The sequence below is a fragment of the Poeciliopsis prolifica genome, unplaced genomic scaffold, assembly GCF_027474105.1.
Source record: "Poeciliopsis prolifica strain line A6 unplaced genomic scaffold, Auburn_PproV2 SCAFFOLD052, whole genome shotgun sequence".
NCBI lineage: Eukaryota > Metazoa > Chordata > Actinopteri > Cyprinodontiformes > Poeciliidae > Poeciliopsis > Poeciliopsis prolifica.
Window position 1 is genome coordinate 2152501 of NW_026562427.1, and position 12948 is coordinate 2165448.

The following is a 12948-nucleotide window of genomic DNA, read 5'->3' on the forward strand; positions in this document are numbered from 1 at the left end:
AGTAAATAAATTCATTTCTCTTCTGCCTTTTTTCTCAACCAAAATAATAGGACGGGTTTTTTTTATGTATAAACAACGTTTACACTAATAACGCATAAGGGGAAAGTAAATCTAGAATCATGTTTTGGTGTACAAAATCTTAGAAAATGTTTTCTAGTGCCATGCATGCGTGTAGGCCTGTGCGCCAGTTTCCACAGCGGTCTATCACTGAAAATATCTCTAATTGTGAAATTTTAGAATTTATCTCATTTAATTATTTGACATTTGATAGCTCGGTGAAGCCTGGCTCATAAGTTTCACGTTTGGGTTTTTGACGCATAATAATAACAATAGTAATTCTAAAACCGTCTTAACGCAACGCCTTGTGAATGCCATGTTTACAAACACGTGCTTCCACGTCTGACTGTAGACCAAACCGCAGCGTAAGATATGACAGGTGCCATTAAAAAAAAAGCCTCACTCTACCTGTTTGCCACCAAAACAAGGCAGACCACATCTACGTCCCGCAATGATTACCTTTATTGGCCTTCGCCGCTCTCTCCTTGTCATTCTCCTCCACCTCCTCTGCAGAGGAGGCTTCCCCGTCCGAGGAGTCGCGCCCCTCCTCGGTGCCCGACGCAGCTTGAGGTGGCAGGTCTGTGGCTTCCTCCGCGTCCTTCCCCTTCTTCTCCGCCGTGGTTGGGACAGACGCAGAGGTTGGTGGCGAGTGGAAGCGAGCGTGATCGGCGGGGTGCTGCAGGCCGAAATGAGAATGGGAAGGGGAAGGGTTCGACTGGGGGCCGTTGTTGGCGCTGTAAAGTTTATGAGAATGTGCGTGCGTCTGAGACAAGCGGAAGAAGCCCGGCACAGGCACCGACCCCCCGCCGCCCCCAACTCCACCACCACCACCACCACCGCCGCCATCGGTGACTGTGCAAGAAGAAGTCAATCTTGAATATGTAAGGTCTTCGGCGGTGGACGCTTTGGGACACTTGGGTTGCTCGTACAGGCAGTAGGCGCTCTCTTCCTTGATGTTCTGCGGGAAAGTGCACGGTGCGACCTGGGGACCCACAGAGTGCTCTTGGTCCATACGACATGACCTCTGCGCGTCCATCCACATCTCCATGCTGGACATGTATGCACCTGAGGTGGACACCACATTCTGGGGACCGACCTCGTTCCGTTTAGTCATACCTGGGAAGTATCCATAGTTGTGTAGTCCGTAAGGCACTTCTGCTGCGGTGCTGTGCGGCACGCACACCGCACTCCCGGCATAGTGACCCCCTCCGCTCTCGGTGCGGGCGCTGATCAGGGAGTCCACTAAAAATGCGTTTCCAGACGGGCTGTCCGAACATGACATTATTGTAGTGTATTTTGGCGAAGGGAGAAGATAGCCCTTTCTGGCTGACATTTCTTGTGCAAAACATGCTGGATATGATTAGAGGCACCCCCCTCACCGCCGAGAGGACTGTAAAACCAATGAAAACGCAGGAAGAATGGACAGTCCCCTCCCACTTTCAGGCTACGTAGGAGTCGAACAGAAATCCATCATGGAGCTCAAGCAGAGAAAGAAGCGGGCAGAGTAATCAGAGTTATTCCACACCTCGTCTTAATGCACCAACCTGTGCAGAAGAGACTATAAGTCAAACAATGCACATGGTTGTGATGTGCGTATGTATATATTTAAATGACAAAATGTGTAACAACATTTCGAAGTGTTTCAAGAACTGTAGCAATACAAGAAAATCAAATATTACAACAAAACTCAGCAATCAGAGCAAGAATTTATTTGGATCCTCAAAAAAATAAAGAAATTAAAAAAAATTAAAGTGACAATTGTTAATTTTGGGGTGTTAAACTTAAACCAATATAACCTGAAAATTGGTTTAACGTTCACTAACATAAGGCTTTACAGGCTTTGCGTAAAGATGGAAAGTCATTTTAAACTGCATAGCTGCTGTGACCCTCCAAAAAAGACATGACACAAAAAGCAACGGGTATCCCTGGCAATAAAGTCTTTAATAAGGTTGCAGAAAGGAATCGCCTTTGGCACAGTGGCGTTTTATCTGTTGGATCTTCGAGCCGCAGGACAACAGCTGGTGAAAATGAACAATGCTAGCACATACACACACAAAAAAGCCAAATTGTACGCATTTTTCCACAGAGCAGAGTCAAACCTCTGATGAAAGGTTTGGCTGTAACGCACACTTCCTGTTTTACATTATGCGGTCTCATCATGCTCGTGAGTTTGAACTAATATTGATAAATGCTGGGGCTCAGCAGGACAGGAGTTTGCGCATAAAACAGGTAGAACACACACTGCTAGACAAATAACAGATACTCCATTCTTAGTTTCTTGTTGAACTTCAATTTTCTGAAACGCATTTACTAATTCACAGTTTATTTTAGGTATGAAATTCAAGATATAAATGAAATAAAATAAAACGCTTTATACTATTTTCTACTAAATGTATTTGTATATTATGATCCATGCTGCATATTTCTTACTGTGTTTCTCATAAGGTATAGATCAGTTCAATAGACATATTATTTGCAAATTTTCTCTTCTTTTTTAAGCTTCAGAGCATAACCAATATCACAGTTAACATTAGCTTATCTATTTAAATACTAAATTCCACTACAAATAATGACGACAATAACAACAACAATAATAATAATAATTCTTTCTCCCTATAAAACTATCAATACAGTTGCTCATAATTTTCCTGTCTGTCTCCTTATGCGCTAATTTTAAGTAGGAAAAATCTAATAGTAATCATATTTAAATGTGTGTGAGAGTATTTTGTTTGTCTGTCTGGGTGTATCGAGCAGATAAAAGTCTTTGACGCACCCAAGTCCTCCTGTTGAGCACTGAGACACAATAGAGCTCCATTTGTGCATAGTCGTGTCCACTGTTGCATTTTTATTTTCATTTCACTTTATTCTTCCGAGGGTTAAAAAAAAAGACAACCTCTTTTTACGTTCAGAAAAAAAGTTGGGTTATATATATACACGTTCTAAAGTTGTTGGGGTTTTTTTTGTTGTTGTTTTTTGTTTTTGTTTTTTTTTATTGATGCAATTTTACTTTATAAAGTCGCAGATTTTTATTTATTTAGGCTATTTCTTTTTTCCCGTCTACGGTGAACATTTTTCAATTAACGCCGAGCATGACGCAAAAAAAAAAAAGCTTCCCAGTCAATTACTCTTAATATACATCTACTTAAAACAACATTCTGGTTCAAAATCCAACCGATTTTATTCACAAATTAACACCAAAAACACGCCCATGTCTCCCAGCACAGACCAGTTTACTCTTGGACACACGATCCAGAAAAGAAACTGAAACCATCGATTAATAACACGCACGCTTCGTGTTGTCGGGGAAGCATTTTGGAGGCTGAGGAATAGGAGGTGGAGGGCAGCTATCGATATCTTTGTGTTACAGTTATTAATTGTTGCTATTAAATCTTCATTTCCACAGCTGCCGCGCTGTAATACCCTGAAAACACTTTACTCCAACCGCTGGCTTTGATCGGGCCCATATAATGGTGGCCGAAGAGGCCGCTTGACTCGTATCATGTTCGTCCTGAGTGCCGTTATGAACAATAATGCGGCGTTTTATTACATCCAGCGGAAGCATTTATTTTTCACGAGAGACAGACAAAAGGGGGGGCGGGGGGGTTGAGAGGGGAAAATGAAGGCTCGGTCCAGAACTGACACGAGAATAGTCAAAGTTTATCTCGGCTACACAGAAAGGAAAAGACGCGATTACTGCACGATCGAAAGCAAATCGAGCTTTCATAGCGTTTAAATTTGACAGTCTAAGACGGTGAGTGAAGCAGGTTTAATTGGATTTTCAGGGGAAGGAGAAGATTTGTTATTGAGTAAAAACTGCAATGGTATCTGCCTGTTATGCGCAGGTACGAAAGGGGAACCGTCTCCAACTGTTATCAATTAAAGTGGCTTAACCTAACGGGAAACATTTGGCAAGCCTGAGCTTAGACCAGCAAAACGGTCAAGCTCAGCGAAAAGAAAGGAATATATTTTTGCCCAAATGTTGCCTCAGTAAGTCCTGCTTGGAGACTTTCTGTTCAATTTGTTACCAGAGAGAAATCAGGAGAGAAAACTCGACCTGACAAAGGAGAAACTACGTTCTTGCTACAGAGTAACGTCTGCTCTCTTGAGGAAACTCTTACCTGCATTCCGTTTGGAGCAGAAGATCCAAGGCCATGACTTTGGTCCCAATAGCGCCGCCCAGTGGTTGCAGCGTCAAGTCCTCGGTACAGAAGAGCCGTATCGAGGGGGGAAAAACCTCCAAAATGAAGTCGATGCAGCAAAGCTCACTGAAGGCTCTCTCGCCATCCTGTCCTCTGCTTGTCATCGCTGTCGCCTTGCTTGGTAACACAGTTAATAACCTTGGGTCTCAGACGGTTTATTGCACCAGCACTCCAATTGTACAAATGCTCCAGACCCTCAGACAGCTTTTATGACCACGTTGCCTTGGCAACGGGGGAGGATGTCCCGTAATTAGGGACGGAATTCCAACGCGCAGTAAAGGATGCGCATGGCGAGGCGAGGTAAGGCAAGGCCGGACTATGGCGGAGAGAGGCAACCATAAACTTCAGCCTCTCTCTCCCCAGCGTTTATGACCCTTTTGACTGTCATATATGAACGCCAATGCGCTGCGGCCAGCTCCCATAAACACTGTGATAACAACAGCAAATATGGCGACCCCTTTGCCAGGGGAGGCTGCTGCTGCACGAGTGTTTCCAGGGCCAGTCAGCAAAATGACAGCTTGCACGCACGAAAAACCGAGAAATGATCCAGAGGAAGGCCATTAGAAGACAAAGTGATGTAGAGTCGTTAGTTTTTAAAATGTATTTGCAGCGAGATGCCCCCAAAATGTCATTTGTGGCGGACAGAGTGAGCTACTTTATCGCTTTGGACAAGATGGAAAAGCACCGCGACGCAGCGAGATGGCTTAACATTTTCAGAAAGCACAAAATAAGGGCAGCATTCAACCGTTTCAATTTATTTAAAGTCTACAAATAAACACTGTTTGTGACAATTGACACAAATAGTTCAAACAAACCTTTTTTGGTTGAGCTCGTCTAAGCCAGGGCGTCTGCGTGTCTTTGTGTGTATGGACTGCTTCCAACTTGCATTTGAGAGACCTAATCTTCAACATGTGACTCCCTTCAAATGTTTGCTGCACGCACAGGCACCTGATTGCCGCAATTTCTTTGCTTTTTTTTTCTTCTGTGAGCGTGCGTTTAATATGTTGCTCTTCTGTGCGCAAAAAGTTTCACATGCTCGCATGTGATCCATCGAGACGAGATCCAGCTTTTAACAAAGAAAAAAAAGCATGTGGGCATTAAGCAAACAGGATTTAAACGGGTATCAAAGCTATTTTAAGTCAGCGTTTCATTTTGGTTTTATTCTCTCTTTTTTCCCTTTTCTCCCCCTTATTTTTTATAGAAATGTAATATAATGCACAATTTGGCCATTCCAAAGCAGATCATCCAAGCAATTGAACCCTTTTATGAAAGCGCAAGGATCACGATTCTTGGAAACAAACATGTTGCCAACAGCAGACCAAATCCCCTGCGCAAAGATATGTTAATCAGACAAAGAAAAGACAAAGTAGCACTCTGTCTAAATAGCTGGAGAAAATCGTTGAAAAGACGTAAAGACCTCTTTATATCTATGTATATGTATATCGTGTTGGAGAGTCTATCTAAGTGGGCCAGCTGAGCCTAACTTTCAATGTGTTTATTTAGAATACATTCACGAGACAAAATCCAACTTTTGAAAAAAAAAGAAAAAGAAAATAAAACACTTAACTGAGACCGAGCGTACTTTAAACATCATCAAACTATTGTTAAAGTTATTTGCAAATGTGTTGGATCACACAATATTTTTTGGCTCATGTCAAAGCAACTGATTCCCTGCGATGACCCTGGCTGGCGCTGCAATTAGGGCAACACGAGAAAACGTTTCTTGTCACGATTCCTTCGCGGGTATGTGTGCACATAAAAACCAACTGCACTACCAAATCCCTCTGTTGCAAAATTCCGGAGAATGCGCCTTTGCCTTCCATCAGGGCGACGTAAAACGTGAGCGCATCAACATAAAGATGTCTCCTGGTGTCTAAATGAAGATAAAAAATCCGGTTGGATCAAACAGGCTCTCCGGGATTGACGTTCAACGTCTTTGTTTAGGCTAAATATAGACGAGATAAGCCGAGTGTCACATTTCTGACATGTTTCTCTGGATGTTGAAAAGAAAATTTGGTGAAAGGTGGATTTAAGCGGCACGAAAGGAGATTTTAAAAAATGACTTTGAAAGGAATGACGTCAAGACGTTTTTGCAGCAGAATCTCTTCAACAAAAGAAATTATCTGTTAACGACAGAGGGGGCGGAGGGAGACCGCATTCTGACTGCAAGTAAAAAAAAATAAAGAATGCAATTATAATTTAGAAATGTGAAAATAAGTCTAAAGATGTTTATTGGAGTATAAATGTGGTTTAAGTGTGGTTCTAACCACTTGTGACATTTAATGTCTGTATTTGAACTTAATTTAGATGGAAGCTATGAAGTTTTTGGGGTTTTTTTATCCACATTTCCGTATTTTTCGCTGGACAAAAGAAAGACAAGGACGAATAGCCATGTTTGGTAAAAGGTGAAAAAAGCGCAGGCTGTTCTTTTATTATTATTATTATTTATTATTATTATTTGAAAACACAATCAAACGTATGATATAAAAAAGTGACAATGAGGTTGTTACTTTTCTGCAGCAGAATGTCTCCTCGCAAACTCTTCTGTGAGTTCTGACTAAACAGCAACAACAACAACAAAAATGTGGTTTAAAAAGTCAATGACGGAAAGACGTCTGTGCGTCTGCTGATGTGTAAATGTGGGTATAATGGGCAAACCAATTATGACATTCAACCTCTTTATACAGGAAAAATTTGGACACGACCCATGGGCTGATTCCCCCCCTCAATTTTTAGTATTTATCTTAAATAAAGATGGAGACGTAAACAGCCATATATGTTGAAAGCTTGACAATCTTTTATAAACGTTTGGACGCCCAACCAAATGCATTGTGGTATTTTTATTTGGTCGAAAAGGTGTTCTAATTGGCTAATCAATTTTGACATTTAATGTCTTTGTGTAAAAAAGGAGATTTTGGACGGGAACTACAGTCAAATGTTCGGCACATTTTCTGGATTTAGTAAAAACAAGGTTCTGATATACCTCATAAAAAGGATGCATAGAAGTCCAAAGATTTGGAGGGATAAGCTCTAAGCTACACCTGCGTGAACACCTCAGTGCTTCGGATCCAAGCGGACAAAGCTTATCTGTCTGGTTTTGGCCTGCATATGATCATCAGCATGGCTTTACGCGTTTGAAAGACGCGCATTACATAAATAATTAGCCCTCTTTTGTTCCATAGGCGACCGTCAGAGATAAGAAAAGCTGGTTTTGAGGCGGAATCTCAACAGCTTGCCCGTGGACTGGGACTCGGACAGCCGTGGCATAAAAAGAGATAGAGCAAACGAGTGGCCATACAAAATAAATAAGCACACACATGAACAGAAACACCATCATTCGCATCCGTATACGGACTCATTATTTGGTCACACCAATGTAGGCTCCACCAGTCTCCCCTGAACAGGTCGACATATTCGCCTTAAGTTTAAATGCAGCACATTTCTGATTTAAACAACAGACAAAAAAAAAAAAATAATAAAACAAAAAAGAAATAAAATATTTTTTTGATTACAAAATACACTTAAGCAGTCAATTAATGACTGCTTTTTTTCTCTCCCCCTGACAAACAAGAACAAACAGGTTCTAATAACATGGCCCTTTCCGAAAACAGACCTGGAGCGCACACAGAAGATAGAGAAACAGTTTCTATATATATTTGTTTTCCTTTCTTTTCAAAATTAGTTTGATGCGCAAAACCACGGCCCGTGAACGCTTACTTCATATCAGCGCATTCTGCGTGTCATCGAACATTGAAATGAACAATCTAGCAGTGTTATTGCTGCCGTCGCCGGCCACTGTGGTATGGCGCACTGAGGAGAAGTCAGGGAGTCTGTGGACGAACCCTATGTTGTCCCACAGGAGGGGAGGGGGAACCGAAGCAATGTGCTTCTCCTTTTTTTTTTTTTTTTTTTTTTCTTCTTCTTCTTCTTTCTGGATCCCCCTAAAGCAGAGGATTGGACGTGTAGTACTGTAACCTGTCTCTGTTCAGCTTCTTCTCCTTCATGCGCCGGTTCTGAAACCAGATCTTGACTTGTCGGTCGGTGAGGTTGAGCATCCGCGACAGTTGCAGCCGCTTCTCTTTGTTTATGTATACGCTGAAGAAAAATTCTCGTTCAAGTTCTCTTATTTGATATTTGGAATAGGGACATCGTTTCTTGCGCGTCCTCTGTCCACCTGGAAGGCACAGAAGAAAAAGAAAAGAAATTTTAAAAAATGACATGCAGTCACAAATTATATAAGCGTTTTCATATGCTCTCACTATAATGTATATAAGCCATTAAAATTTAATAACATCTATTTCATGTCACATTGCACATGGGGAAAACCGGGTTGTTTTGCACGCTTTAGGGAAAACACGCTCTCATCCGACGTGGATCATACCAACGAGCTTCGGTTGGGTAAACATGTTTAGAAATGCGCAAGCAATGCACTTTAAATACGAAACACCGACTGGTTGCTTTAACGGGGCAGCTCATGTGCACTACAGCTTCAAGCGCACAGACACCACCCTCGTTACAAGCAAGAGGTCTTTTAAAGCAAAGAAAGCGTAAAACTAGCACGCTCGTCATAAATGGAAACTGCTGCTGCTGCTCTGCGTGAAGATCCTCGTTCAATGAGAGTCACGGCAAATACTACAAAATACACACATACACACACACACAAAAGAGAAAAAAACAAAAACAAAAACAAAAAAAAAAAAAAAACTAGAACATATCTGACGGGCATGCTGTCTTTCACGGCCAATTTCAATTCCAAACACGTGATCCTGCAGTTTATAACAAACTTTTGTTGGAGACTTGGGGGGGTGGAGGTTGAAGAGGGGGGGTCTACAGGCCCTCTATAAACCCTTATATGCTTATAAAACAGCATATAAAATTTTTAACAGCAGCGCGCAAGATTGCAAACTTTCTCCCATATAAGCAGAGCGCTGAGTTTAAATACGTACTGCTGCTGCTGCCGCTGCTGGATTTCTCCTCATTGTTGCCGGAAGAAAGCTCCGGACTGCTTGTCTCATCTCGCTGCTCCTTTGCCTCGGAGTCCCGGCAGGACGGCGTCTGCTCCGGCTGCTTACTTGCAGGCGTTTTGTCCCCTGAGAAGGCGGTGTTCACCGACGACGAGCTCTCCGACGCGTTCCCGTACGCGGTTTCGTAGAACTGGTCGAAGGCTTGCGGGAGCACGCCATTTCTGCCCACGCTCCCGTAGAAGCTAGCGGCGGCTGCGGCGGCCGCGGAGCCAGCACCCGCTGCGCCACCTCCTCCGCTCCCGCTGCTGTGGTGGTGATGGTGGTGATGGTGGTGGTGGTGGTAGGGGCTGTTTTTACCAAACATGTCACCCACGACGGCAGTCTGCGCCGACAGGCACTCCCGGTGCACCATGTCTTCCGCGCTCGAGTAGCACTGGGACAAGTTTCCCCGGTGCGGCCACTTACCGGGCGCTTCGATACCCGCATAGTCCCTGAATGTCACCTCCCTGACGGGCTGGACCTGCGGCAGGTTAGAGGAATAGGAGTATGTCATTGGGCGGGTGGAAGGGGTCTGAGACAAAAACGAGGGAAGACCCGAGAAATCGGTCCCCGCCGACACGTAGTAAGTGCAACTGGGTAAGTACATGTTCGATCCGACGGGGACCCTCTCGTCAAAATCCATCATCGTTGCTCGGCCGCTTCTACAAGTCTGTGCTGGGCTTTGATTCCTCTATAACCACCCCGAACATGGCTCTGAAGCGCCGTGCCTCTCGCCTCTTTGAAGCAGGTTCTCTAAGCACAAATTGGGATACGTAAGCTGACGTGGAGAGCCATCTCCATCCACTCCACTGAGGAGGAGGCCACGTGACCACGCGGCAGGAATTGACAGATTTTCAGGCTCCAGTGGTTGTGTGCGTGGGCGCGCGCGCGCGCTCGGGCGTGCGTAAGTTCCAGTCCTCTGGGTGTGTAAGGCTTGGGTAGGGGAAGGAGTGTGTAGGAGTGTGAGAGACATGACTGCTGTGTGTGGTGGTTTATAACCACACCGGATTAAAATGAATTACTTAACACGCAACCGAGGAGAACAAAGGCATCTTTAGCTGGTTAGTGACTATTTAAAAAAAAAAAAAAGACAGAGAGATTTCAATCCAAATTAATGCAGCTGGTAGAACACCGTTTAAAAAAATAAAAATGCTCATTTTTCCATGAAATGATAAAACCCTAAAAGTTTTTAGATTTATTTCAGAAGAAGCAGTTCCCCAAAAGTGTACTGTGCTGCCTGTTCTCAGCCGCGAAAACAACACTGGAACCAAATCAATGGTCTGCGACTTTAGGAAATATGTAACACAGCTTTATTGAACTAAGGGGAAGAGCAGCTTATTTCTAAAGGTTGCTTTTAGAGAGATGCCTTAGTCATCATCTTCTGGTGCTTATGAAGCGCAGCGTTTGGCGCAGTGAGCATTTGGTTATCAGGGTCATGTTCAAAGTAGTGGCTATACGGTTTCAACTGCAAACAACAACACAAACAAAAAGAAAAAAAAACAAAAGAGAAGCACAGAGTTTGTTTTTGTGCGCGAGCAAAAACAACAACCAAAACAATAATAATAACAAAGAACCTTTCCGGAAGGTATTTCTGTAGCAAACAGCGAATGTGGTTTGTAAATCAAACTCAAGCAGTACTTCAAGGTGAATGCTGTTTTGAATGTCAATTACAGTTTTCATTATTTTTAAGTGGAACATCAAGGGAAGTTCACTTTTATTTTCCTATTTTCTTAATCTAGATTCCTAGTCAGTGTGCAGAACTAACAAATTGGCAGAGATCGAAGAAATAGGTGCGTAAAGCAAAAACAGTCAAGAAATTAACATTGACCTCAATAAACATTACCCCTCCGCTTGAAATCTATTTGAACAATATTTTTGGTCAAATTAAAATGGAGAATATTTGGAGAACATTCTGATGCGTTAGTAACATTTCGTGCTTTCAAATGGCTGCTCCAAAAGTGGCATGCTACACTTTTACGCACGGCTGTTTGGCAAAGTTTACAACAACGTGTGCACTCAACTGTGCGTTGCTCAATGATATAAATATCTCCAGAATATTAACAAGAATATCCGGCAGTTTTTGGTTTTATCTCTGCAAACATTTCAGCTATACATAGATATATATATATATGTATATATATAGTTGATTTATTTTTTGCGTAAATGCAGCGTACATTAACAAACCAAAAATCATCGGGGAACGCCCATTAGATTCTGCCTTGTTTTATTTTTAAAATTAAAATTAAACTATACACCTGCAACAGATGCATTGTAGCTACAACTCATATTTTAAAAAAAATAGTCTCCTGGAGTGACAAACAGAAAATGTACGCATTCAGTCAACGGACGTAGAAGAAGAAGAGGGGGTAATGTGGTGAGACAAGATGCGTTTCTGCTGTTTAATTTGGTAAACATGCCACACCGGACATTCCGCCCTGCTCTACTCCGCTCAGGGGGCCACCATGAAGCCTGTTTTAGAAAAGCTGCAACCTGACTCTAATGTGCTGTGAATGAGAGACCTGAGCTAGGATTAAGATCGCTGCGGCTGGTCTGGACCCTAGTGCCCGATGGCGCATACACGGGTTTAAGTGACACATCTGAAACACGACCTTGAAATATACAGACTGACTAATACAGCCAGAGCGCCCACAGACGCCTCATATGAGTCTATGAAAAAAAAACACACACACACACGCAAAAACCACATGATATTACGCTCCTGCTTAAAGAGGGGACTTTATTTGATGAAATTGCGGGGGACTCAAACGATTTGGGTATCTTTGCGGCCACACGCTCCGCCTCTCTGGGTCACGACAGACCAATTCTACGACTTGTGCTGGAGCTTTTAAGCTGTAATTGAGGACAGGATGCCCAGAAAAAAAAAAAACCCAAAGCCAGCTCTGCACAGACCTGCGTTTTTATAGCTGCTATAGTATTCTGCTTGGCTCCCCCCTCTTCCCCCCCACCCCCTCTTCAGAGCCAGACAGACACCACAAAACTGGCCAGGCGTGATGGGAAGTCGCCACCTACGCGAAGTCAAAGTCAGCAGCTGGGGGATTTCAAAAATTATAGAAACATTTGTCTGCGCTCAGCCAAGGTAAGACTTCTTCTCATGCTTAAACAGGCGTATATCTATTGCAAATGTCGATAAAAAAAATTATTTTAGCTTTATTAAAAACAGTGGAGGGGGGAGGGAGGGGAAGCAAAACCTTGGTCCGTTTTATGACAAATGTGTTTTTTATTAAAAAAAAAAAAAACTGTCTTTTTTGAGGATCCCAGAGAGCCGGTTCTGTTTTTCAGCAGGCCTGCAGTCTGGCGCTGTGTGTGTGTGTGTGTGTGTGTGGTGTGTGTGTGTGTGTGGTGTGTGTGTGTGTGTGTGTGTGGTGTGTGTGTGTGTGTGTGTGTGTGTGTGTGAAAAAAAAAGGGGAAAAAAAGAAAAAGCTCTCAAAGCCAAAGCTTTGTCTGTACGGTCGACTTCAAGTTCGGGGGAGGAAAAGGGTCTTTCACGAGAGAGCAAAGGGCCCAGCGTGCCCCGGATGGAGTTCCATTTAATTGCCCCCTGCATCCACTCAGGCTTTATGTTACCAGATCGCTTTGAAAGTGTGAGCGTAGAACTTCAACTTCGATGTAAGCAGGCCCACCAACAAGAGAGGATATTATTTGGACGACTTAAAAATAAATAAATAAAT

The 12948-nt window shown here is 43.0% G+C and overlaps 2 protein-coding genes across 2 annotated transcripts in view; both read right to left on the minus strand.

Annotated features, from left to right (window-relative positions):
* The window catches only part of LOC129378511 (homeobox protein Hox-A10-like), a 2642-nt gene extending 1091 nt beyond the window's left edge, over positions 1-1551 (minus strand). Inside the window, exon 1 of the mRNA XM_055058811.1 lies at positions 517-1551. Coding sequence (XP_054914786.1) covers positions 517-1390 — 874 coding nt within the window. The 5' untranslated portion in view covers positions 1391-1551. The remainder of the gene's footprint in view (positions 1-516) is intronic.
* Positions 1552-6650: 5099 nt separating this feature from the next.
* Positions 6651-9913, minus strand: hoxa11a (homeobox A11a). Its single transcript, XM_055058812.1, has 2 exons — positions 9203-9913; positions 6651-8430 (listed from the first exon to the last, which is right to left on the minus strand). Exons 1-2 carry the CDS (start codon positions 9903-9905, stop codon positions 8198-8200), a joined length of 936 nt encoding a protein of 311 aa, XP_054914787.1. The 5' UTR covers positions 9906-9913; the 3' UTR covers positions 6651-8197.
* Positions 9914-12948: the final 3035 nt, after the last annotated feature.

Bases quoted from the DNA above. Each gene is read 5' to 3' on its own strand.
- hoxa11a (XM_055058812.1), bottom strand. From the start codon at position 9,905: ATGATGGATTTTGACGAGAGGGTCCCCGTCGGATCGAACATGTACTTA. The intron at 8,431-9,202 runs GTACGTATTTAA...TGTGCCTTCCAG, and splicing joins CAGCAGCGGCAGCAGCAGCA to GTGGACAGAGGACGCGCAAG.